The 25,675-nt window shown below is 59.9% G+C and overlaps 2 protein-coding genes across 4 annotated transcripts in view; one reads left to right on the forward strand and one right to left on the reverse strand.

Moving 5' to 3' along the window:
* Positions 1-3,406, reverse strand: part of PPRC1 (PPARG related coactivator 1) — a 19,942-nt gene extending 16,536 nt beyond the window's left edge. For both annotated transcript variants that reach the window (XM_038140804.1, XM_038140803.1), the window contains exon 1: positions 3,144-3,406. In XM_038140804.1, the coding sequence (XP_037996732.1) occupies positions 3,144-3,305 (162 nt within the window). In that variant the 5' untranslated portion in view covers positions 3,306-3,406. The remainder of the gene's footprint in view (positions 1-3,143) is intronic.
* LDB1 (LIM domain binding 1) lies at positions 813-25,675 on the forward strand. Of its 2 annotated transcripts, none has more exons than XM_038140806.1 (11): positions 813-1,048; positions 20,367-20,469; positions 21,065-21,109; positions 21,333-21,408; positions 21,643-21,745; positions 21,949-22,121; positions 22,352-22,474; positions 22,646-22,729; positions 23,037-23,160; positions 23,590-23,738; positions 24,100-25,675. In XM_038140806.1, exons 1-11 carry the CDS (start codon positions 1,024-1,026, stop codon positions 24,328-24,330), a joined length of 1,236 nt encoding a protein of 411 aa, XP_037996734.1. In that variant the 5' UTR covers positions 813-1,023; the 3' UTR covers positions 24,331-25,675. The 2 variants fall into 2 exon arrangements, with proteins under 2 accessions (XP_037996734.1, XP_037996735.1); XM_038140807.1 differs by having other exon boundaries at positions 23,590-23,732.

Raw genomic sequence — 25,675 nt, forward strand, 5'->3', positions numbered from 1 at the left:
TCCTGTCTAACAGCGTCTGCCATCCCCTGCTGCACAAGGCACTCTCCCAGATTGTGCAAAGCGCTGCTGCGAACCCCTTTCCTTCCTGCCCCCCGGCCCTCTCTGGCCCCTTCCCTCCCACCTACAACCTCCACAGCGCCGTGTCTTTCCCGTGCCCCGGGGCTGGGAGACTGGCAAGGTCCCAAAAAGCACAAGCCTTCAGCAGGCTCCTCCGCGGAACAGCCGCGGCGTCCTCTGCTCGTCCCCACGGCCTGCCAGGTGGAAACGCCAACAAGCTGCCCTGAGACACCCGGGGCGCTCATCGGCCACCCCGGGCGTGGGCCCCTGAGCACTCGTCCCTCCAGTTGAGTCTCCCTCAGGCCCTGAGAAGAGCAGCCTCGGCCGGGAAGGGACGGAAGCCTCATCCCTGCGCTGCCCCCGGGAGGTCCCGCAGCCCTGAGAACCCTCACCCACCCACGGGGCTCTGGGGAGAGCTCTACCCCTGCTCCGTCGGCCGCAAACCCCAGGGGGCAGCGCCGAGAGCCTCCTGAGAGCGGAGGGGGACCCCTCGTCCTTCCCGTCCTGTCCTCCCTCGCGGACCCCCCGTCACACACCGGAGTCCCCCCGCCCCTCACGGAGAGGGGGGAACGGAAGGGGGGCGCGCGCGTGCGAGCGCGGCACTGGCGGCAGCGACGAGCCGGGGGGGCGCGCACGCACGCAACACGCACGCGCTCGCGGCGGGGGGGAAAACGGGACGCCCCGCGCAGGCGCAGAGGCGCCCCCACCCGCCCGCCGCCGGCGCAGCCGCCCCCGCCCCCGCTCCCTCTCCACCGCCGCGGCCCCCGCCCCGACCGCCCCCGCCGCCGCTGCTCCTGCTGCCGCTGCCGCCGCTGCTCCGCCGATTCGCGGCGCGCCCGCCCGCCCGCCTCTGGCCGCGGCGCTACCCGCCGCCCCCCGCGCCGGAGCCCGCGGCGCGCCGCCCATGCGAGACCCCCGCGGCCCGGGCAGCGCGCAGCGACCCCCGGCCGGGCCAGGCATGTGAAGATGTCAGTGGGCTGTGCATGCCCTGGTGAGTGCGCGGCGCCGGCGCGGGGGCTGCCCCTTGGGCTGGGGTCCCCGCGGCATCGGGGCTGGGTGGGGAGGTTGGGGGCCACTTACGGGGTGGGGACCCCAGTGGTGTCGGGGTCTGGCTGTGGGGCGGGGGTCCCATGGTGTTGGTGTTGGGGTCGGGGTCCGGCTGTGGGGCTGCGTCTCCTAAGAATGGGCGCTGGGGTCCGGCTGTGGGGCTGGGGTCCCCACTGCATTGATGTTGCTGTCCTGCTTTGGGGCTGAGATCTCCAGCTGCGGGACTGGAGTCTCCATGGCGTTGGTGTTGGGGTCTCCGTGGCACTGGTGCTTGGTGTCTCCGTGGCATTAATGCTGGGGTCTCTTAAGGCATTGGTGGTGGAGTCCAGCTAATGGGGATGGGTTCTCCATGGTGTTGGTCCATGGAGTGCATGGTATTGGTGCTGGGGTCTCTGTGGTATTGATGCTGGGGTTTGGTTATGGGGCAGGGTTCCTGGGGCTTGGCTGCTGGGAGCTGACTACAACACAGAGGGCTTTTCAGTGTAGGTGCTGAGGTTTGGCCATGGTGCTGGTGCTGGGGATAAGTGGTGGGTGTCAGCAAGGTGTGGGGACTGGAGTCCTAGTCACTATGGTGTGGCTATTGGGTCCAGCCATAGGGGTAAGGTCTCCTTGGTGTGGGCTGTTGGAATCCAGCTGAAGGGCTGGAGTCCCTGGAACATGGACACTTGGGTCTGACTGTGGGATTGGAATACCATGGCATGGGTGCTGGGATGTGGTTGTGAGGCTAGGATTCCATGGCATGGATGCAGTGGTTCCCATGGCATGGATCCTGAGATCTGTTGGACTAAGAGATCTGGAACCCAAGAGCACATGGATGCTGGTACCAGCCTGGAACTGGGACCCGCAGGCAGAGTGCTGTGGGGGCATTGGGCAGGCATGCAGGTGGCACTGTGGAGAGTGACCCCAAAGTACCTCTGTGGCCAGAGCGATAGGTCTGTGGGGTGCCACAGCTCCTCGTGTGGGTGTGAGGCACAGTGTCCCCACAAAGGCTTGGCAATGCTGCTGGTGGACATGGATGCTGTATGGCCCCCCACCATGGCCATTGTGGAGTGTCTGCTGGTGAGCTTGTTCGTAATTCTGGAGCCTGCGGGCTGGCAAGGCTGCAGGACTACATAGGAGGTGTGATGAGTTGGTGAGGTCTCAGCACCTGGCAGGGTGCTGCCGCAGGGATACTCATCTGCACGCCGGGGCTTGGGGGCAGGTTTGGGGCAGCTGGCCTGGCTGCATTGCCTGCTGCTGCGTGCAGAACGTTGCTGTGCCAGGAACAAGGCAGGGCAGGGGTCTCGGGGGGCTGCTGGAACCTCCTCCAGCACCAGGTCCCCGTGGCGCTGGCCAGCAGACAGGAAGCCAAGTTTGGGGGACCCTGGGGAGAGGGTTCTGCCATTTCCCTGGGCATCTGGCACATGGGGTCCCTGTGGGGGGACAGCAGGGACGCTCCTCAGCCCAGTTCCTTTGGCAGCATCCCTGTGGTCCCGAGAGAGCCTCCTGCTAGGCCAGAACCCCATGCTGGGGGGCTGCTGGAGGCAGCAGGGCGCTGTGACAGCACACGGTCCCCGTGCCTCCCCCGGAGCCGCCTCTGCCGAGGGGTTTGCAGCTGGATAAGCGGGCTGGGGAAGGGGTGCCCCTGCGCGGCGGCCCCCCGCCCCTGCGCTGCCTGCGCCTCGCCGCCGTGTTTCTATGAAGCCAGGCGGCCCCTTCCCCCATCCTCCTCCTCCTCCTCCTCCTCCATCTCCCACTGGAAGCTGCCAGAGCGCTGCTTCCTCAAGCAGAAAGTCACGTGAACCTCCCTGCGAGCCAGGCCGAGCAACCACAGCACCCGCCCCGCAGGCACCCCGCACCGGGGGCACGACACCCCTCCCGACACCGCAGCCTTGGCGGGGGTCCCGCCGCGGCGGGGCAAAGGCCGTGTGGCGGCCAGCGGTGGGGCCCCGTCCTGTTCCCGGGAGCTGGCCACACGCCACTGGGAATGTCATCGGCGTGTTGGTGGGGGTGCAAAGAGGGGGGGTCCTCCCTCGGTGCGGTGACGGGGAGCGCCTCACCTGGGAGTATCCCTGTGGATGGCTTCGTGTGTTGTGTCCCTCCCCACGGCCGCCGCTGCCCCCGGGCAGGGAGGACACGAGGCTGCTGTGCAGCGTTGCCGTGCAATGTACATGTGCCCCCCGCGTCTTTCCCCGCTCCCCCGCCGGGGCTGGGTGGCACATCGAGAGCCTGCGCCCCCCTCCCCCTTCCCCTCCCCGGACTGTTTATCGGAATATAGAAAAAACAAGCTCTGCCGCTGGCCTCCCGCCAGCCAGAAACATTTAATGAGCCGCTCTGCCCAGGCTGCTCTTCAGGGCTGCATTAACTTGGAGGAGTTTCCTGCTTGGGAGCTGCTGCTGGGGGGGGGGTCTGGCTGCCCCCCTTCCAAGCTGTGCCCTCCCAGAGGGATAATGTACTCCTTGCCATCCCTGTGGGTGCATCCTGCCCCACTGCAGCTCCTCTCGCACCCCACCGGAGATGTTTCCTTGCTCCTTTCTTCCCCTCTGCCAGAGCTTTGGAGCAGGGAGGCTGCTCAGCTGGGAAGCTGGTGCATTCTTGTGCCCGAGGATGGTGGGGAGCTGCTGGGGCCAGTGGAGGCCTGAGGGGGACTTTGCCCCCCACCTCAGATATGGAGAGGTGAGCAGCAAGAGCATAATGGGCTCAGGCTGGGGCAGCGGCTCGCTGGTGCTGGTGCCGGTGGTGCTGTGCCCAGGGCTGCTTGAAGCAGGGCCCGGCAGACAGGTCTTGGCATCCAGACCCCAGCGGGGCCCTGACCCCTGGGGGCACCTCTCACTCTCCCAGCATGCTCTGCACTTTCTTCCTTAATTATTTTTATTATTATCATTGTTTTTCCCCCTGTAGTGATGGTGTCAGTGCAGGGGGGGAGGAGGGAAGCAAAGCGGAGTGGAGCTGTTCTCCCTCCCTGCGGGGCTGGCTCCAGCTTCATGGCAGGGAAGCAACTTTCCCAAGGTCAGCACCTTCCCTGGGACACCTTGCAGAGAACTAGCCCGTGCACCCTTCTGTCTGGAGGGAGAGCTTCCCAAGGCACATGCTTTGGGTCCCGGGATGGACGTGTCCGGCCAGGGCACGGCCCATTGCCGTATCCCTCCCTTCTGCCGAGCTGGCGCCGTGCATCCCCCACTGTCACGAGGCCGAGCTGTGCCACATGCCTTCTGCGACAGATGCGCTGGGAAAGGGATGGCAGCGAGCGGGCTGAGCGCCGCGGCGGGGGGGCCAGGCAGCCCTGACCCGTGTGGGCTCTGCCTCCCAAACACCCCCAGGGCTGCCTGGCACCTTGGGGTGCCCCTGGGCCTGTTGGGGACGAGGGGAGCAGTAGGGGTACTGAGGCCTCATTGTGCATATTGGTGTGCTCTAGTCCAGGCTTTCTTCATGTTACCAGTGATGTTTGGATGAAATGCGTTACTTGCCCTGTCCCCCTCAGCAGCGCACAGCCTGACACTAGACACCGTGTGTGCTGCATTGCCTGCCCGCTTCTGGCATGCTGTGGCAAAGTCGTGATGGGTTTGTGGCTGTCTGGTGCTCAGTGAGGGGATTCCTCAGGGGTCCCGTTCTTGTTGTGAGGCACCATCACAGCGCTCCTTGGGGCCAGTGTGAGCTCACTCAGGATTTGCCTGGAGAATCCTGCATGGGTTAGTGCCACACCAATGCCAGCGGGTTCAGCACTGTGTATTTGCACTGGGCCCCAGGTTTATTCCAGGAATGTTGTTACCTGCTCAGCACAAACTGCTGTGAAAGCTGCTCCCTGGGGAGTGAGGGGATGTCCCTGGGGGAGGGCACCTCCAGGGCAGGGAGGTACCCCTGTAGCCAGGAATGCACTGGCCAGGTGTCTGTGTGCCCCCAGGCAGGGCAGGAGCCAAAGCAGCTCAAGTGTCCCCTGACCATCCCTTTTGGGTCAGATCACTCGATTTCATGCCACCCTCTCCTCCCCCACTCTGCTCTGGTATTCTCCCGCCATATCCATGTTGCCAGAACATGCGAGGCGTGGGTCTGCATGGTGTGCCAGGAGCATGCTGGGACACTTGGGAGCATGGTGCCCATGCACAACAACTGCTGGTGTGTCCTGGTGCACCAGCTGCACTGTCAGCTAGAGTCCCCAGCTCTGTGCAGGGTGACGCTGGGCTCTGGGGCTGCTGTTGTGCACGGTGTGGGTGCACCCCTGGGCCTGGGGAGCGGTGGGTGTGGGGACAGCTCCCCGGGTGGTGGGGTGCAGGCAGGATGGGGCTGGGTGACCGTTATCAGCTGCCCGCAGGCTGCAGCTGCGGTTTCCTGCCGGTGCCGGGGGGAGGGTGCTGGGGAGCAGGCAGGGCTGCCAGGGGGCTGCTGGGCCCCACCTGGAGCTGGGAGAGCAGCAGTAGTCTGCCCCTCTCCCAGGGTCTCTGCTGGGCAGGGTTGGGGTGGCTGCAGCAGGGGTGATGCTTGGCAGGTTTTTGGGAGGTTCGCTGCTGCGTGCTCATGGAGGTGTGGGAAAGTGGCCTGTGCACCGGTGTTGGATGTCCCTTTGGGGGTGCTGGTGCGGCTCAGGAGTCTCCAAAGCTGTCAGACCAGCCTCCCAGTGCAGCTCACCCTCTTCTCTCCTGGGCTGGTCATGGATGGGGATGAACGTTAAACCTGAGGCATAATCTCCACTGTGGCAGGCGCTGGCCCCAGTCCAGCCCTGACCCGCCCTGCCCGCAGGGAGACCGATAACACCATGCCCGCACCCCTCTGCTGCCACTTCCTTTGGGGGGCCCTGGGATGTAGCTCCAGCCCCCCTTTTGTAGGGTGTCTCTCTGCCCCGGCTTTGTAGAACCCACAGTCAGGCAGCGGAGGTTACCCTGCACCAAGGTGACGGTGCCTGTGCCCCAGGATGGACCCATGGTTGAGAGGGTGGCATGCAGGGGGTGGGAGGGCCCCTGCTTTCTGCAGGGGTAGCAGCCTCAGGCCCTCTACTACACACCAAGGGACGGGTGTTGTGTGCAGCCAGGTTTCTGCAGTACAGCCTAAGTGGCTGTACATAGTGCTTGCAGCCCAAGCCAGGCTGGGACATTGGTGGTGTTGGCTGGACCGTTCTACAGCAGCCAGTTGCACCAGCCTCTGCTCTGCTATGTGCATTCTCCTCCAAACAGGGTCTTGTGCAGCCTGCGGGTCTCCCTTCCAGGGCAGAGGTTGCCCCTGCCTGCTGTGAGTAGCTGCAGGGCGGTGGGTGCCAGCTTTTGCCTACACCAGCTCCTGCCTCCCTACTAGGAGCCCGTGGCAGCTCGTGGCATTGCAGGCACGCAATTCTGCTGGGCATGGGGCAGGTCCAGGCACCCCGACCTGCCTGCTTCAACGGGCCCAGGGCGGGCCTGGGGTGAGCCCGGGGCAGCTGCGGGCAGGGGCAGGCAGGAGCACGGCGGCGGGAGCTCTCTCCCTGCCGGGGATGGCAACGCAGAGCTGCTGGAGGAGCCTGATGTGTTGTGGTGTTGCATGGAGTTGGGAATGGGGATGCTGCCTGGGTATGGGGAGTGCCAGGCTGCCGAAAGTCCTTGCGGAGGGGCATTTCCCTGCTGAGGCTGGGGAGATGTCGTTATGCTCCTCCCAGCTTGGTGCCCCTGCCAAATCCTTAGGGCAGCCACGGCATGCCGAGTCGTCGCTGCCAGCGCGTGCGCAGCAGGAGGCTTGGACGGTGGCAGGGTTCCCCCCCAGAACCCCAGGCTGGCCTCGAGTGGCATAGATGGGGCTCTATGTCAATCCCTACAGGAACTGGACCTGGAGCTGTGGGAACTGCCATCACCATCCCACCGTGGCTGTGTCCCTGCTTGGCCTAGCTGGTGGGGAGGAGGCAGCTGCTAACAGGAAGGACACGCATGTTAGCAACAAAAACACGGCAGTGAGAGGAAGCAGAAGCAATGCATTATTGATGGAGCTATTTGATGCTGCTATATTCAGAGAGCTGCTCGGAGTGTTCAGCAGCACCGTGTGGGGGGGTGGCAGGGGGTGGGCTCAGCTGGTGGAGTTACCTGCTTCAAGTCAACCATGTACAGCCATGGCCCTGTAAGATGTCCCTTACCTTCTCCCAGGGGAGCTCCTAAGGTGGGAGGGCACAGTGATATGTGTGTACCAGGAGGGATGGCAGCCTTAGTGGGTGGGGGTTTGGTGGGGTTCTGGCTATGTAAATCTCTTATGGATGCCAAGGGTCCTGTGTGGCTTGGGAGACAAGAGTGGAGGGAATGTGGGGAGAAGAGTGGGCCAGGGACCAGGGTACTCTCCGACCAGGGCTGAGTTCCTGTAGTTGCAGGGCTGGGTGTTGAGGATTCTGCTTTGGTTGTCTTTGAAGCAGCAGTGCCTGTCCCTTGGATGGTAGATGGTCTTCCTGGGGGACAGAGGGCAGGCGCAGGATGCTGGGGCTGTGCAGCCATGCTGCACGTCACCCCTCCCTGCTGTGGGTTCCCAGGCCAGGAAAGGGGCTGTAAAACGAACCATTCTTGTAACATGAGAGAATCCACCTGGAGGCTCTGGAGGAGCCTTAAAACCCTGCAGCTCTGGCAGGCTGGCCCTGGGCTTCTGCAGAGGAACTGAGGCTCACTGCTGTGGGTGGCCATGCTGGGGCTGAGGTCTTGCAGGATGTACATTGTGATGTCTCAGGGACAGCACAGGAACACTGTGGGGAATTTCTCTGGTGCTGGTGGCACGGGGAAACCCCATTCTAGCAGGATGTGACAAAGCTTGCTTGTGGACTGCACCTTCCCCTTGGAGCCTTTGGGCAGCCCAGTGGTGATGAGGCTGACCCATGACACCAGAACAAGGTGTGATGTGAAGCTGAACACCCCATGTGAACCTCACGCACTCTGGGGTTCTGTACCCCACTGTAACCTTTCTCCACATCCTCTTGTTTAGGAGAGGATAGGCACCAATGCATGCACTTGGTTGCTGTTTGTCCGCTGTTCATATATTCAGATTGATTTCTCTGTCCCATGCAGGATGCTCAAGATGTGGCCCTGTAAGTTCTCATCCTGCTCTGGCAGCTTTTCCCTGGCCCCTTGGCTTTATTTCTGCCTCTAGGTGTCTGGAAGTGGTTCTGGCTTTGAAGGGTTAATCCCAGGAGCCCCCAGGATCTGCTGCCTGCCTGGCATGACTCACCATGTAGTTTCCAGCCTCCCCCAAACCTCCTCTGGAGAGATAGATCTGTGGCTTCTCCAGCCAAAAACAGGGGCCCCTCCTGCTCCAGAACTCCCTTTTTATCTGGTCATGCATAGCTTTAGGGAGGAGAGAAGCCCCTCCTTGAGAAACAGGGAAACAAAGCATATTTCTGTTTGAAGGATGGTAGGATTTGCGGGGTTGGCTCCTGCGTTCTGGAAAGGGGGGCCTCTAGGCTGCATGCTGTGCTGCAGGCTGCATCTGCATGCGTGTGATGGTGCCCAGGTCTGGCTGCTCTTTGGACAAGTCCATGAGGTTTGGAAGTGCCAGGCCAGTCCGTCTCCTGGTACAGGCTGTGCTGTTTGCAGAGCTAGCAGATTTTTATTATTATTTTTTATGTAAGCGCGTGTCCGCGTCCCTACTCCAGGCCTGCGCTTGCCAGGGCCCCTGCGTGTGTCAGTGTGAGCATGCCCTGCCTCCTGCCCTGCTTGCCTGGGATCCCTCACACACGCTGCAGGCACACCGAGCCATGGCTGCAGGGATCAGAGAGACCTGCGCATCCCCTGGCTACCCTGGTCCCCACTGGGCTCTTCCCATCCGTTTGCCTGGGATGTATCCCTGTGCTCACTCCTGCTGCCGAGCTGCTGCCAGTTCCCTGGGCTGAGACCTGTTCCGGGTGTTGGATCAGGGCTGGACTTTGGGGAGACCAGGCAGGCATGGGGCCCTTGCTAGGGGGAGAGTGGAGGCTGTGATCTGGGGGATGTAGTGCTCTACCACAAAAAGTGGGCAGCCCTCTGCTCCCCTCACATGAGCACTTGGTGAGGAAGGGGCTCCCCCACACCGTTGCTGCCACACACGCTTCCCAGCTGCATCCCAGCCCTTCTGCTCTCCATCCAGCATCTATTTAATTATTAACTCGGCTATAACCATAAACAGCTGGGGCTGCTGCAGCCACGTGGACCAGTCCAGCGCTGTCGTCAGAGCTGAGCAGGGACACGTGAGCAGTCCCGGAGGGCTGCTGAGCCCCGGGATAAATTGCTCCAGGCATGTTTGCTGTGGATGCACTGGGCCTGGCCACGGGGCCTGGGGATGAATGGGGTCTGCTTTTTGATCCCCTGGCCATGGCACTGCTGCCAGGAGTCTCTAATATGGGGACAAAGTGACCCTTTTTTCACTGTTCTGCAGTATTTTGCAGTAGCAGCGTGGTGTTCAGTGCTGGTGGGTGGTTGTGCCTTGTGCGTCTTTGTGCCTTGGAGTGGGAATGGGGTGCAGGTGGACTGTGTTTAATGGCAGTCTTGGTCAGGAGGGCTGTGCCATCCTGTATCTGTCGCTAGCATTGCAGCCAGCACTTTTTTTGGCCTAATGATGGTTGGGATCAGCATGCTGCAGCCCCATTTCACCCAGTGCCACAAGATTTGGGCTGGCAGGAGGAGAAGGCAGTGAAGGGCCAGCATGCTGGGGGGCTCACAGCATCCCTGTGCCCAGTTATCAAGGCACTGACAGCATGGGTACCTCCAGCTGCATGTGCCTTTCACAGAGTATGGTGTCACAGAGGTTTTTATGTTTACAGTGAATTTTTCTCTCTGTAAGTCTGGAGTTTACAAAGAGTTTTGGTCTATTTAGCCATGTGGCTGTGGAAAATGATACTTTCAGGGTAGCCTGCAAGAGGAAGGGGAAATCATGGTGGTGCAATGTGGAGCAGGACATGGTTGGAGCCTACTCAGCCAATGAATGTGGGGGACAGGAGTGAGGGGATGCTGCGTGCCCCTCTTCAGTGCCGGTCCCAGACAGCAACATGCTTGGGGAGCAGGGGGCTGCCCCCACTCTTCGGGTGCAGGGCTTTGGGGGTGCACAAGCACGGAGGGGAGAAAGCCCCCAAAACCTCACGGATGAGGCTTTGCACCCGCCATGTCTGCTCTGTTGGGTGGAGCGAGGGTGGGGGGAAGCAAGTGTGCTTGGCAGGATCCAACTGGTTGTACCTGCATTACCCCAAGGCTTGGGGAGGGGATGAGGTGCGGGCCTGGCCCTGCAAGCAGGGGGATGTGGGAGGGTGTGCGTGCCCCAGGCATGGGTGCACACCCAGCCGCGGCTGTGCCGGGAGGCCTTTGGGAAGGCATGCGAGTGCATGCCAGCCCATCGGCGTGAACAGCAGCCCGTGTGTGTGGGGTGAGCTGTACCAGCACACGTGTGAGCGTGTGTTGGTGTGTTTGTGTGTGCGTGTGCGTGCACTGAGCCCAGGGCTTGCCGGCTGGGCTGGCAGCAGAGGTCTGTGCCAGTCTGACTTGCCAGGGCAGGAGCAGAAGCTGCAAGGGGCAGATCTGGGGCAGAAGGGCAATGGGAAAAATAGATTTTTTTTTATAACGGAAATTTTCATAATGGAATTTTTTTCTAAAATCTCCTAACTGGAAGAGGCTGCAGTTTTATCAAGGAAAGGAGACCCTGGGGATATGATGGCAATTGCAAACTGGAACATTTTATTTTTCATCCCTTCTCCTAAACAAACCGGTTGTATTTTTCTTTTCTCATCTGAAACTGAGAAGAAAGGGAAACAAGTTTCAAAAAGAAAAAAAAATCCTGAAAAAACTTCAGACACCCCGAAACCAAGCTAGGGAAAAGGTCTATTTTTATTCAAACTTTCGCAGTAGGGAAAGAATCCTTGCCCCGGCTGGTGCCGAGCTCCTCAGCGGGACGCGGCTCCCTTATCCCCATCCCGGGGAGTGCCTGTACCGGCACCGGGCGAGGGAGGGACAGCTCTCCGGGGACCCCCTTTCGGGCGTCACCCCGGCCCGTGGGCCCCCGGGCGGCGCAGGGCGGGGGAGCCGGTGCGGGGGGAGCGGGCCCCGCTGCCGCCGCCGCCGCAGCCATTGTGGTCCCGGCCGCGGCGCAGACAAAGGAAGCGCCCCCGCCCCGCCCCGCGCCCCGCCCGCCCCGCCCCGCGGCGGCCCCGCGCCGCCCGCCCGCCGCCGCCGCGCCGCCGCCGGACCCCCGCCCGCCGCCGCGCCGTGAGTCACCCCGCCCCCCCGCGCCCCCCTTCCCCCCCGCGGAAGTTTCCCGGTCCCCCCCACCCCGGCGGCGGCCCCGCTCGGGCGGCGGAGGTGAGGGCCGGGGTCCCGCCTGCGCCGCCCCCGCGTCTGCGAAGTTGTGCGCGGCCGCACCGCGCCGCCGCTCCCCACCGGGGCCCCGTACGGCCCGGGGTCCCCGCGGCAGCCCCCTGCCCGCTCTCTGTTCCTCCGGCCCGGCTCTCCCTGTGCTCAGCTCCTCTCTCCCTCCTCGGCTTCCCTCTCCATCCTTACCCAGTTCTCCTGTTCCTCATCCCTCCCCAGCTTCTCAGTGCATCCTTGGCCCCTCAGCTCGTTCTCTCCCCTCCAGCTCCCATGTCTGGCCTCCCCCTCCCTGCCCGTGGTGTTCCTCCCCTCCCCTGGCTCCCCTTTCTTTCCACCACGTATTGGTTTTTGGAGCGGCACCCCCAGCCTGGTGGGTGCTGCCAGCAGCCCCCATGCCCTGCTGTGCCCTGCTCCATCCCAGCCCGCAGCTCCCTTTGTTCTTCTCCGGGTTCCTTCCCCTGCCGAAGCCCCTTGACAGCTGCCCCACGCCCTCCTGGTCCCCCTGCCTGTGCTGTCACGGGGTTTATGGGGCCAGTGCCCGGCTCTTGGGGCTGCTTGCCTGCTGCACCTTGCTGCTTGCTGCAACTTCATCCTTGCTCGCAGCTCAAGGGGTCCCGCCAGCCTCCCACGGGTGCAAAGGGAATAAAAGCTCCAAGGGGTGCAAACACAGGAGGGCCACGCATCTTTCAGAAGCTGCCTTGCTGGGTGTCCATGCTCAGGGGGCTGTGGGCACAGGGGCCTCATTCTCCCTGGCAGACAAAGCACTGGCTTTACCTGGGCCAGCCAGAAGTGGGGACCAAGCTGAGGGTGAGCACAGCATCCTCAGAATGGGGAAGCCTCAGCAGCTCCAGTTTAGGAGTAAGCATGCGTGCCAGAGCTGTGGAGGGGTGTCTTAGCTCGGCGGGTGTTTTCCTGGAGCCCCTTTGGTAGAGCCTGCTGTGGTAGGCTGCCCTGATCTCGGGTGTCAGGCCTAGTAGTCCCTGCCAGCCCACCCGCTAGGGATGGGTGATAAGCACTGCTGGGGCTCCCTTGGCTTGGGCAGCCTCCGGTCCCATCCCTGCAGCCTTAGCTGGCGGAAGGCAGGCACCATGGCAGGAACCTGCTGAGCAACTGCTGTCCCTAGCCAAAGCCAGTGCCGCAGCAGGAGCCAAAACCAGAGGTGTCAGCCACTCTCAGGGTGAGGTGCGAGCAAAGGGTTCCAAGGCTGTGGGGTCTAACAGGGAGTCACCTTCTGGGGGCACACAGTGTGCGCTTACCCCACACTGCAAACTGTTTCCTGCTTTCTCCTCACCAGGAGGGTCTGAGCCTGCTCGAGGCTGGGCCAGGCAGGTGGGAGAGCAAACACTCCATCCCAGGGTCATCCCAGTTGTTCTCCACGTGCTTTCAGTAGCACCTTGTCTGAGCAGTTTTGCAGCGACTCCTCCAGTGCTGGTCAGGTATCAGCTCTTACTGCTCCTGTTGCAAGTACGGGTAAATATCAGTGTCCTTGTTCCTTTGAAGCCTTAGGTTTTGGAGTGTTCTCATTGTGGGGGAATTATGGTTTTCATTGAAGTAGAACTGAATCTGGCCTTTCCACTCCTGATGCTGTAGAAATCCCAGGTTTGTGATCTGAGCACCCCTTAAAGGCTGAGTAGTGCTGAGCAGAATGACAGAAAGTTGTGTTGCCTCAAAGTGGCAAACTTGTGATCCAAGGAGGACAGGCTGGTGCTGGAAGGTTTGGTGACACAAAGATTTTGCTGCCATTTGGTGACTTTTCTCCTCACCAGGAGCAGGTCACAATCCATGTGAAATAGGAAAAGGGCAGTGAAAAGCCACAAAAGTTCAGTTGAAGCAAAGATGCCCCAGGCTGGGGACCTGGAGCCTCTTTCAGCTTCTTTTCAGAGAGCAGCAATAGCTGGAGGCCCTGAGCTTGCCCAGCTCCTCAGGATATGGGAGCAGAGGGTGATATGGACCAGTCCAGCCCCAGGACTCCATTCCAGTTCCATGGCTGGCAGGGTGGCAGCAGTGCTTGGCCCAGAGTGGTCTCTCTCAGCGTGCCCTCTTTCATGTGCTTGCAGCTCTGCGCTGGCGTGAGCTTGACGTGTCCATTAGCAATACGAACCTAAAGTCCTGTGTGGTGGCAGAGCAGGATAGCGCTTCTCCTGGCCCTCTGCCTTGGAAACTCCCATCTTCTGAGTGATCTGGGGACAGTGCTCCTGCTGTTGTTTGCTCTGTGTGTGTTTGTGGGTTGTCACGCTTGCCGCAGTGAGGTTTGCTGCCCCGTGGGTTGCTGTTGTATCAGGTGGAGTTGTAACCAGGGATGCTGGGGTGAGAGGGTTTCCCTGGGGCTGGGTTCCTCGTGCCTTCAGGAGCACTGGGCAGGTGTGCTTGACCATACCGTGTCCTTTTGCTTCCTGGGGTTTTGGCCCCGTCCCGCACTGGTTGTCCAAAGGCCTGACACCAGTGGCAGCCTGTGCCGCCTGTTCAGAGGTGGGAGTCCTGCGACCACTGCATTTGCTCTGTCCCCAGTGCTGCCGGCAGCCTGCCTGTCCCCTGTTCAGCAACCCCCATGTTGCCTTTTAACCAAGTACCGAGAAGAGAGTTCTGCCTGAGCAGGAGGGCAGAGGCTTGCCCTGGCGGCTCGAAAAAGCAATGGAGGTGGTTTGTAAGTGGCACTGAGGAGTTCCCGCCATGCTCGCAGTGTCCCTCCCTTCCATGGGCATCTGTGAGCGGTCCGGACCTTGCGGCAGGCGCTGCACCCCGGCGTCATGGTTTGCCCCCGGGCGCACGCTGCCCCAGCGAGGCCGGCTGGATCCTCGCCGCGGGAGTTATCCAGCTTTTTCCCCCCTCCGCAGCGGGCGTCTGGCCGGCTGCCAGGGCTGCGGGGCTCCACCTAGGAGGCAACATGGAGCAAGGCGGCCGGCGGCGGCAGGGCCGCCGTCTCCGGAGACTACGCGTCCCAGCGTGCAGCTCTCGGCGCCTGGCAGCGGCAGGGAGCGAGGGGAGCGTTGCATCCCGGGATCGCGAATCTCCATGCGCCACGTGGGGGCTGACAGCCTCCTGCGCTCCGAGGCAGCGGCGCTGGGGGTCCTGCCGGCCTGGAGGATCGCTGTGGATCCCCCTCTCTCAGCGTTAGCACGGACCTCAGCCTCTTGCTGTCGCTTTCCTGCACTGTGGCTCTTGGCTCCAGCTCTCCTGGGCAAACTGGTCTCTGTGGAGGGCTGCCCTGAGCAGCAAGCCCACAATACCGTACAGAGTTGTGTGTTTTTGCTCCACCGTGTGCGTGGCAGGCAAGCAGCTTTGAACGGGGATGTTGGCTTCATGTTCTGCAGAGCATGGTTAGCTATAACTCAATTTTTCTGTGTTGCCGCAGAGCCTAGAAAACCTTTGATGATGAAAATCATAGTTTGTCGGGAGGCTTTTATTCTAGGTATGCTGACGGGGTTTTTTTTCCAGCCCCATGGTTCCCACACGACATTGTTTGCCAGCGCTGCACCGATGCGTGCTGCAGGAGGGATGTGAGCCTGGTCGCTGCAGTGGCAGGCCCCAGGGTGAAGGGGTCTGGGAGAGAGGAAAAGTGTCTGAAAATTGGAAAGGTGCATTTCTGAGGCTGAAACCGACAGCGTTTGATTATGGATCATCTTTGAGACAGTGAACTGAAAGGAGTAATTAGGGACAGTGGGATATTTCCCTTAGAGTTGCAGGAAATGACTGCCTTGTGGTAAGTTGATAGTAGTGGAGCTGAAACTGGGTTATCTGTGGGATTGCATCTGGGGCTTGCAGCCGTGAACGTGATTCAGTTTTCTGGCTGTTCTGCAATTGGCAGGGTGTGCTTTTTCTCCCTTTTTCCCTCGTGGAGAATTCCCTGTCTATGTGTCTGAATCATCTGAGGAGGAAAGTTGGAAAGGGGAGACTCCTGTTGTCCCTCGGTACTGCAGGGTAGTGCAGTTCCTTGGGGCCCCAGCTGAATGTCCAGCTCCAGGGGATGCCTTCCTGGGAGAGCCTGGACCCTGGCAGAGCTGGGGGCTGTGGGACTGCGCTGAGCCCTGACCTGCAAATCCACATCCCAGCCACGTTCTCCTCACCTGATGCTTTCAGATAGCACTGCTTTGCAGCCTACATCAAAATTGTCACTTTGTAATAATTAGCTACAGGTAATTCTCCCTTCTCTGGCTGTCCCCCTAAATTTGTGACCCTGTGTGCAGAGAAGAGCACCCTTGGGTTCAGATGCTTTGTGTGCTGCTGTGGGGGACTTTTGCACCAATATTGCAGGATTTGACCTGGGGCTGGGACACCATGCACGTGGTGTGGTGTGGGCAGGGAGGCAGCTTGTGGTCCAGATGAACTCTGTGGATGGCTCAGATGTGCAACTTGGGAAAAGCAAGAGAGTAATCCCTGCATGCAGGTGGCGATGCAGGTTTTGCCTTCAGACAGGTCAGGGCCAGGCAGTCTCCTGGCTGGGGTCAGCCTCTGGATGTCACTGAGTCCGTGGCACATGGGTCTCCTCCAAAAGTGTTATTTCCTCTTCCCTGGAAAGCCCAGCCTCGTGGGAGCTTCAGCTTCAGCAGTTGTGCATTTTTAAAGCAAATGGGGTTTCTGCAATTAATATTGTCACTGATAATGTCTCAGGCCATGTCTTGGTGGGTTCCACCTGGGCTCCTGTGGGCTTAACAACAGCATCAGAGTTTGCAACTGGCCTCTCCCAATCCCCTCTATTCCAAAGAAAAGGAGAAAGAGGAGGTGAAGGCAGGCTTGTGGGGGCAGACCATGATCCGCTCCATGTGCCTCTCCCTGTCCCAGTCACTCTGAATACTTCGTGCTTGCCTCCCAGCCCTGCCAATTTCCCGGACACCAGCCACTGTCACTGGGCAAAACCACGTGAATTATTTGAGACGCTGCCCTGCACCCAGTCCCAGATAGCACTCTCATGCCAGCGGTACTGGCCTGGGAAGATGTATTTCTTCCCCTATCAGGGCGCCCACACCCCATCGAGGCAGCCCTGCGAAACAATGCCGCTATTTACACTTTAAAGCCTCGTTAGGCAGCCAGGAAGTAGGCATGGAGCATTCCGGGAAGCACCGGCCCTGGCCTCTCGTCTTCCCGGGCTGCTGGGAGGAGCAGGACACTCCCCGGTTGAGCAGTAACCCTGCAGGCCCTTTCAAGCCCCACTTCTTCATTTTTTTCATCATTTATGTTGTTAGCCTCTACCTTGTTGGTGAGCTTGGCTGCTTACACAGAGAGCACAGTGGCTGCCCAGACAGGGGTGACTCCTGTCTTGGAGGGGGGCACCATTCCTGCCAGCAGCCACAGGTATAGGAGGAGCAAGTTGATGCTGCTTTGCCTTTGTCCTCAGCAGTTCTTTGCTCTCTGATGGTGAACTGAAGTTATGGGAGTTCAGGCAGGGCTTTTCTCCCTGCTTTCCATGTCCCCTGCCCAGGCAGGCAGCTCCAAGGTGCTGGTCTTGGCTCACCGTACCCTGCTGTCTCCTGGCTGTGTTGGCTCTGTGAGGTGTCCACCGTGCTTTTGGTGCCTTGGGAGATCTGATGTTCCCCAGCTCTGTGAGCTTGGCTAGGATGTGAATCATTCCTGCTCCAGCAAACCCACCGGATAGTGCATCAGAAGGGCTGATAGTTCACAAGCAACAGCAGAGGAGAAGGCGTGTGGGGGGTTGGGCAGTGCTGGGCTGTACATGAGTCACGGGCAGAGCACCTGCCTTCTGTTCCCTGGGCGGTTGCCCACCTGGAGCTGTGTACTTGCCCACGCTTTTGAGGCAGGTCTGTGGACCTGGCCTTGGCCGAGGATGCTGAGATCCTTTCCCGGGGTTCCCTTCTCCTGCACCTCCACGCTGAGGAGGAGCCATGGAGCCTCCCACCTGGCCACGAGCTCTGCGCTGTTTGCCCAGACCTGCCTGGGCCCGTAGCTCACCAGCTGCAGCGTCAGCCTGATTTTTTTCTCTTGCTGAATGTTTTTGTGTCGCTGGGCCAGCACCTGTGAGCGGCCACAGGAAGCATCTCCTGTTGCCTCATGTTCCACAGGGGCATTGCACGCTCAGCCACCGAGCAGCATCCCTGTTTGCACCAAGCCTGCCCGGGTCCTGTGCTCACAGCAGGAGGCAGAGCAGGGGCATGCAGAAACAGCAGCTAGGACCAGGCGCTTGGGACGGGCCACATCCTGCATTTCTGTGTCACTGCACCTGGCTGGACAGGGCTTGCAGGCAGCTGGGGCAGTATAAAGAAAAGAGATGGTGATGGAAGGATGTCCTGGACCAGGCAGCATGGCCTGTGTGTGAGTAAAAGTTGGTGTTCCTGCTGCTGTAAAGTAATTGTGTTACTTCATGTAATGTGTGTAGTGTGTCTACAGTGAATGTAGAATCTGGACAGCTTGTATCAAATCCTAAGGCTGTTGTTAGTGTTATTTCAAACCACTGAATCCAGTGGCATACTTTATGCTGCATTAAAAATAATACTTGGTCAGTATGCCAGTCTTGCTGAGGTCACATAACAGGCTTCTCTTCACTCCTCTAGATCCTGACATAGGTCACTCAGAGCTCCAAAAGCAGGGTGTCTCCATATTAACCTGCTGGGAAAGGCCCAGGATGGAAATGGAGGCTTGGGTAGAAGTGATGGCCTGGCTTGTCTTCTGTCCCGTCTCCAGCAGCAGGGAGCTAGGGAAGAGCATGAGAACCACAATGGATGGAGAGTGATGTGTCTCCCTGGTCCCATCACCCCAGAAGACCTTCCTTCAAACGAGATGTGGACTGAGGATAGCAAGAAACCTTCGGAATTAAGTTTTCCCATGTCTCATCAGTGAATAAAGACAAAGAATTGAAGGATGAGACCTGCTGGGTCTGATTTTTTTCTGCCCCACAGGACATGATGACCAGAAACAAGCAGTGCGTCAGCCACTGCTGTCTCTGCCTAATGAATTAGTTTGTTTTCAACAGAAGTTTGGGAGTCTTGGGAAGTTTCCTATGTGCTGAACATGCTTCGGTGTCATGTTGTATAACAACAGAATGGAGGAAATAGAAATGCTGTGTTTCTAGTACAGTTTGGGCTGAATTATTGTCTGTTAGGCACAAGTTGATGTGGATAAAGCAGAAAGCAAAAACTCCTCTGCAGCAGCAACTGACTAGCACTGAACTCGCTATTAAAATTTGTTTTATCTATGAAAACAATCAGTAAGAGCAAGGAGCCGACATTGTTAGCAGCCATATGAGAAACTGTGCCATGTCCCACTTATCCTCACTGCAGGCGGGCAGGAGTGGGAACAGTGAGCCACAGCTGAGTGGCTGGGCTGGCTCCAGCCCCACAAGACTGGTAGATCCTGGTGAGTGCTGGAGAGAAGCTGGCTTCAGCTGCTGTGGGGAAACGTGGTGGAAAGACCCCAAGAAAATCAAGAAGTAAAACACGTATTTCCCCTGTCGCAAGTTGGATTTAATGCTCGGGAGGTGACCCCTTCTTATTTTGCCCAGCCCTTGCTCAGCAGTGTGTGCAATCCCTGTGACTGCTGACTCGGGGTCCCAGATGGCTCGGCAGGAGTGAGGGTGATGCCTTGGTTATTCACCTCTGTTGGCTAATGAGCTCTTTATTGCAACAAGCTGGACATCTTGGGTCCCTGTGCTGGTGGCACTGCTTTCCTTGACTCTGGTGCTTTTGGCTCCCCTCCTGTATCCATCGTGGTCGAGCTGCTGCTCTGCTCCGATCCTGTCCCGGCACCCTTCTGCACAGCGTGGCTGCGGAGCGGAGCCCAGAGGGGCAGTGGTGTGTCTGGCGCCTCTGGGACGCTTCCCTCCGCTGCTGGGTTTGCTTTCTGCAGTACCGGGTGGCAATCCCGGCGGTTCGTGGGCGTTGGGAAGCGCCCGTCCCAGGGCAGCCGATGGGGATCCCGCCTCGGCCCCGGCTGCAGCGGTAGCCCGGCACGGCCGGCTCCGGGGCCCCCGCCTGCGGCGGGACGGGGAGACGTGTCTGTGCGCGGCAGGGCCGGCTGAGCCGGTGGAGCCGGAGCCGCCTGGCAGCTCGCCCGCTGCTGCGCCCCATCCAGGTCAGCCCGTCTGCCCGCCTGCCTGCCGGGAGCAGGGAGCCGCGTGCCTCAGCAGCATCCTGGCGCAGCGTGCCGGGTCCTGCCAGCCGCGGGGCGTGCCGGGGCTCCCGCGGGGCTCGGGAGCGCTGCTGGCAGCCACCGCTCCCGGGAACCTGCCCTTGTGGTGGCAGCGGGCTGGTGAGTGTGGGAGCCCCTGGCTGCCCCTAAGGAGCCTGGATGGGGCTGGCTCTGCCCGGCATACCTAATGTCTTCTGTTGGCGGGTCTGGGGACCCCCAGGTTGCTTTCAGGATGCGTGCTGGTTTCACGCATCGTGTGCTCAGTTGCAGACCCCATCACACCCCGTGCCTCTCTATGGGCTCTTTGTCGTTTGCCCTGGTGCTGTGGTGGGCAGTGAGGCTTTGGGATGGTTTGATCACAGCTGGGGGCTGGCGTGTGGGATCTCTCTGTCCGCCTGGATCCGGGTGGCCACCGGCCTGCCTGAGCGGCAGATGGTGGCTGCCTGGGGACCCGCCATCCATCCCTCTGGGCAATTATTCACCCGTCGCCATGACGATAGAAAGGTCAGCAAAAAGATCCTGTGTGATTCCCGGGTGGGTCGGTCAGTAGGATTAGGAGCAGTGTGGGAGGGAGGGCTAGGGCCCAGCCAGCCCCTCTTCAGGCTCACCAGCTGGACTGTCCCCCTCCGGCACATCCCCAGAGCCCAGCCAGCTGAGAACTGACAAACTCTGAGTACCAGCGAGGAGCCCTTGGGATGCGCTTGGGCCCCTCTGGCTGCTGATCCTGAGAGCTCAGCCTTGACCCTGTGAGTTCCATCCTGCACAGGGGAGGCCTGGAGCTGTGTGTGGGATGTAGGGAGTAGGCTGACATCCGGGGGAAGTAGAGGAGGGATGGGGCTGTGCTGATGGAGTACATCCTTCTGCCTCCTCCTCCTCCTCCTCCAGCAGCGTGTCTTTCCTCGCAGGGTGCCCCCCAACTGACCGTGTCCCTCCTCTCTCTCTCTGCAGGCTGTTCCTCTAAGTCGTTCAAGCTGTACTCGCCAAAGGAGCCCCCGAACGGCAACGCCTTCCCCCCCTTCCACCCAGGAACCATGCTGGATCGAGATGTGGGGTGAGCTGGGGCCCAGGGAGGGGTCTGCAATGTCGAGGACACTCTGCAGTTTGCACCCCAGGGTCTCTGTGTTATGCTTCCCAGCAGCAAACAGAGACTGCAGTGCATGGAGTTCAGTTAGCACAAGAGCAAAGAGGGAATTGGAGCAGGCACAGGTGATAGTGGGTTGAGAATGAGTGATATTTGGAATGAAGGAAGCCTCCAGGTCCTGAGCTCTGTCAGGCCAAGCCCTTTGCCTGACCAAGCCCCTGGAATGACAGAGAGCCCTCCCAGATCCTGCCAAAACAGCCCCTTCTTCAATGTTTGTCCTGCCTGGCACCAGTCACTGCTGCAGAGGAGCTGGTGTGTCCCCAAGGAGTAGTTGGCTAGGTCTCAGGGGTGGAGGAGCCAATGATGTGGGATCAGAGCCCAGTTTTGGACTACAGCTCGCCTCATGGGGCTATCAAATATTGGCAGCCAGAGTACAGTCTGCGCTGTGGGGAGTTACTCGGCTCCAGTGAGCCTGAATGCCTGCTGTAGCCAGGGAAGTAAGAGCTGTGGTGAGCAGGGAGATCCCTGCTAGCACTGACGTGCCTGCATCTCTTTCCACTGCTAGACCTACTCCTATGTACCCACCGACGTACCTGGAGCCTGGAATCGGGTAAGCATGGGGGGCTGGTGTGGGCCCTGCTTGGGGGGGAGCTCATTTCTGTGGTGGGGGGGCCTCAGCAGGGCCAGCATGCTGGCTGGCTGGGGCTTTTGGGGGGATTGCTCAGACTCTGCCAGCCCTGGAGGGGCTGTATGTGTTCCCCCTGTGGGCTCAGGACCCCTCCACATCCGGTGGCTGCCTTCCCCTCTGATGGCTTGCTGTGCTCTCTGGGCAGGAGGCACACGCCGTACGGGAACCAGACCGACTACAGGATATTTGAGCTCAACAAGCGGCTGCAGAACTGGACAGAGGTAGGCAGCTGGGAGGGTGAGGGTTGGCCAGGGCAGTATTTTGGCAGTGGGGACCTCCACCGCCTTCTCCCACATGTGGCCATGGGACAGGGCTTGTCACCCCCATCTCTGAGCACTCAGCTCAGAGCGCAGTCTTCCCTGGGTTGAGCACATGGCTGCTATGCTTGGCAGCCAGTGTCTGTCTGTCTGTCTCTGTCTCCTCCCCATAACTTAGCATCTCTCTGCCATCCCCAGGAATGTGACAATCTGTGGTGGGATGCCTTCACCACAGAGTTCTTTGAGGATGACGCCATGTTAACAATCACTTTCTGCTTGGAGGATGGACCAAAGAGATACAGTGAGTACCAGCTTGAGCCCTCCTTCCTAAGGGCATTGCCCTTCAGCAGGAGACAGTTGTGTGCTATTGGGGATGTGGGTAGGGTGTCAGAGCTTAGCTGTTTCCAGCCAGAAGGCATGGGGGGACCCTCTTCATGTACATTCCAAGGAACATCTGGATGAGCTGGGTTTACTGACCTTATTTTCCTCTTTCTCCTGCTGCAGCGATTGGCCGGACTCTGATTCCCCGTTACTTCCGCAGCATCTTTGAAGGGGGAGCCACAGAGCTGTACTATGTGCTCAAGCACCCCAAGGAATCCTTCCACAACAACTTCGTCTCGCTGGACTGTGACCAGTGCACCATGGTCACCCAGCACGGCAAGCCCATGTTCACCCAGGTACTGCCAGCACCCGCAGCTTCTGCTGCCCTCCTGCCTTGGTTTTCTGTGCCCTCTTGGTGGCTGCAGTCCCGCAGGGCTGTGCATTTTGGGTCATGGGAATGGCTTCTGTGAGAGGCAGAGGCAAGCCACTCTGAGCGTGTTCCAGTGTGCAGCAGTGGGTTCCCTGGGGATCTGGGCTGGGGGAAGCCGGGGCAGCCTGTGCCTGACCCTGTGCCCTGCCCGCCCAGGTGTGTGTGGAGGGGCGGCTCTACCTGGAGTTCATGTTTGATGACATGATGAGGATAAAGACGTGGCATTTCAGCATCCGCCAGCATCGAGAACTTATTCCCCGCAGCATCCTTGCCATGCATGTGAGTACAGCTCCAGGAGCTCCCCTGGGCATGAACGACACGGGGCTGCCGAGCTCCTCAGGCTGCTGTGCAGGTGGGGGACCTCAGCCCAGTCCTGCATCACGGGCCAGGGCACGGGAGGGCTCTTCCCAGCCTGGATGCAGCTGAGCCTTCTGTCCCTCTCACTCCTAGGCACAGGATCCCCAGATGCTGGACCAGTTATCCAAGAACATCACACGCTGTGGTCTCTCAAACTCCACACTCAACTACCTCCGAGTAAGTGTGCGAGAAGAGGGGGATTGCAGCTCTGCCATGTCTTGTGCTCTCAGCTGCCTGATGCCTGGCTGCCCTGGGGTGTGGGTAGGCTGCAAGGCTGGCTTTGCGAAAGGGATCTTACAGAGGGGCTGTAGAGAGCTATGGGGCAGCGGGTCTGCCAAATCCCACAAACTCATGGCGTGGCTTGGGTCATTGCAGCACAGATGCCTGCCTGTCTGTAGAGGTGTAGGGTTAGGGTTATGGGGTCTCCATTTTGCTGAGGCTCAGAGCATTGCATTCTAACCCAGAGTCTGTCTGCTCTCTGCAGCTCTGTGTAATCCTAGAACCAATGCAGGAGCTCATGTCACGGCACAAGACCTACAGCCTCAGTCCCCGGGACTGCCTCAAGACTTGCCTCTTTCAGAAGTGGCAGCGGATGGTCGCTCCTCCCGGTGAGTCTCACACTGCCTGCTGGTCTCTGGGACTCCCTGCTCAGGCCCTGCCCTCCGTGCAGGCTTCTCCCAGCCCCAGAGCTGTTCTTGGCTTTGTTTCATAAGGCTGGGGGTGGTGAACCAGGCATTTGGCTTCTTTCTATGCTGGTCTGCCTTCCCAGTGGGGCAGAGCAGGGCTGCAGGCAGCCAGTGCTCCCTGCCTCAGGGCTGCCAGCTGCTAGAGGAAAGCAAAGCAGGGATGGAAATGTTCCTGCCCCCTCACCTGTCCTCTGGTCTGGGAGGACAGCAGAGCTGTGGAAGTGAGGAGGGTGGTGATACAGCCTGGAGGGGGAATGTGTTCCTTGAAGAAGTAGGGTTTGCATAAAAGGGCCCGGGGGGAACCAGCTTCCTCTTGTTGGGCTGACCATGTATGTCTCCATCCTTCACCAGCCGAGCCAGCACGGCAGCAGCCCAGCAAGCGCCGGAAAAGGAAGATGTCAGGGGGCAGCACCATGAGCTCTGGCGGGGGAAACACCAACAACAGCAACAGCAAGAAGAAGAGCCCAGCCAGCACCTTTGCCCTGTCCAGTCAGGTACCTGTAAGCATCCCGTTTCCATTCTCTCTTCCTGCTGTGGGGTGGAGGGGAGGGTTCTCTGCCCCTGCCCCTGGGAGCTGCTAGGGGGGGACCCCCAGGGACTGCCTATCTGAGCCACCCCAGTTCTTCCCATGTGGTGGGAAAAGAAGGAGGGGGTGTCCCAGCTGCCTTCCCTGAGTCCCTTTGCCCTCCTGCAAGGGAGTGAGGATGTGTTTGCCCCACTCAGTGCCCAAGCTCAGGTTCTGCAGGGGAGATGAGGAGGTGGCCCTACAGCTGGGGAAAGGGGCTGCGCTGATGAGAGGGGGGTCTAGTGGCCCAGGCTCCCCCCACCTCGATTATGTTTCGGGACCGTTTCCCCTTTCAGGATGTGATGGTGGTAGGCGAGCCCACGCTGATGGGGGGGGAGTTTGGGGACGAGGACGAGCGCCTCATCACCCGGCTGGAGAACACGCAGTTTGACGCCGCCAACGGCATCGACGACGAGGACAGCTTCAACAACTCGCCGGCGCTGGGGGCCAACAGCCCCTGGAACAGCAAACCGCCCTCCAGCCAGGAGAGCAAGTCAGAGAACCCCACGTCGCAGGCGTCGCAGTAACGGCCCCCCCGCCGCCCCGTGGACTCAGTCCCAACCAATCTACCTGTACATTTGCAACGGAGAGTGACTGGGAAGCGGCGAGGTACCGGGGGCGGATCAGCACCACGTGAATGATGGGGTGCACGGCCCGGGGTGCACACCAGGCAGGCAGCCCCCAGCCTCACCCCCGCCGCCTCCCCGCACCCCCATGCCTTGCCTCCCTGACGGACCCCAGGGCAGGGGTGGGTTTCCGGGGCCGTAGCTTCATTATTCCCCCTCCACTCTTCTTTTCTGCTTCTTGCCCAGAGAGCTTCTCATCCCTGTCCAAACATGCCCAACCCCTCCCTGCCGAGTGAGGGGGAATTAGTGGGGAGGCGTTGGCAGCGGCTGGCGTTACAAGATGCCATGTGTTGGGGTCTGGCACAGCACAGAGACCCTCCTCCTCCTTGGGCCCTGTGGTTGGTGTTTGCTGAGCAGCCACTTGCGGTGGGGTTGCACATCCGCTGTGCAAGGTGGGGCTGGTTGGGCGGGGCAGTGATGGAAAGCCTTCCCTGTGCCTCGGGCTCTGCCACGGAGCTTCCTCCTGCCAGGGTCAGATCCTGCAGTGCTGGGATGGTGTTGAGGATAGGGCCTCGTCGCATTTTCCCACTCTCCTGCACCTTCCCCTTCCCCTCGCTCCCCAGAGCGAGAGCGCAGCACAGCCATGGGGGGACTCTTGTATATAGGAAGTGCGTGGTGGGGGGCTGGGGGGCACAGAGGACCTGCAGCTCTGCTGGAGCAGCCGGTGCCCTTGTTCCCTGCCTGCAGCCCCTGTGTTTCCCTCCACCCTGCGTGAGTCTGCCTGGGGCCCCTTTGCAACCCCTGGCTCCTGGTACCTCCTACTTTTGTCTTTTTTTAAGAAAAAAAAATAATATTATTAAATTGTAAGTTTAAAAAAGAGAAAGAAAAAAAAATGGGAAAATACCCCCTCAGCCCCCTTGCCCATTTTCCCTCCTGTCCTGAACCCTTTCACCCTGTCCTGACTTTTGTACAGGCTTCTTCTCTTGGAAGTCTCGTTTTATATCCAGTTCGGAGAGCTTCAAACCAAGGAGAGACTTTGCAGACTTCCTTTCTAATCCCTCCAGAGGCCGAGGGGGGCCAGCCCCCCGCCTCTCTTCTCAATGTAAATCTTGTGTGCTGTTGTCCCCACTCCCCCCCTCGGGTTCGTGTACCTCGTGCTTGTACATTTCCGCGCTGTAGACAGTGTGTACGATACTGTTCTTTCAATGTGTTATCACTAGAGCAGGTGCCTCCATTGATGTTAGGGGAAACGATGAGAAAAATAATAATTTTTGGGGTTTTTTTTTTGGTTTAAAAAAAAAAAAAA

Source organism: Motacilla alba, chromosome 6 (assembly GCF_015832195.1).
Source record: "Motacilla alba alba isolate MOTALB_02 chromosome 6, Motacilla_alba_V1.0_pri, whole genome shotgun sequence".
Lineage (NCBI taxonomy): Eukaryota > Metazoa > Chordata > Aves > Passeriformes > Motacillidae > Motacilla > Motacilla alba.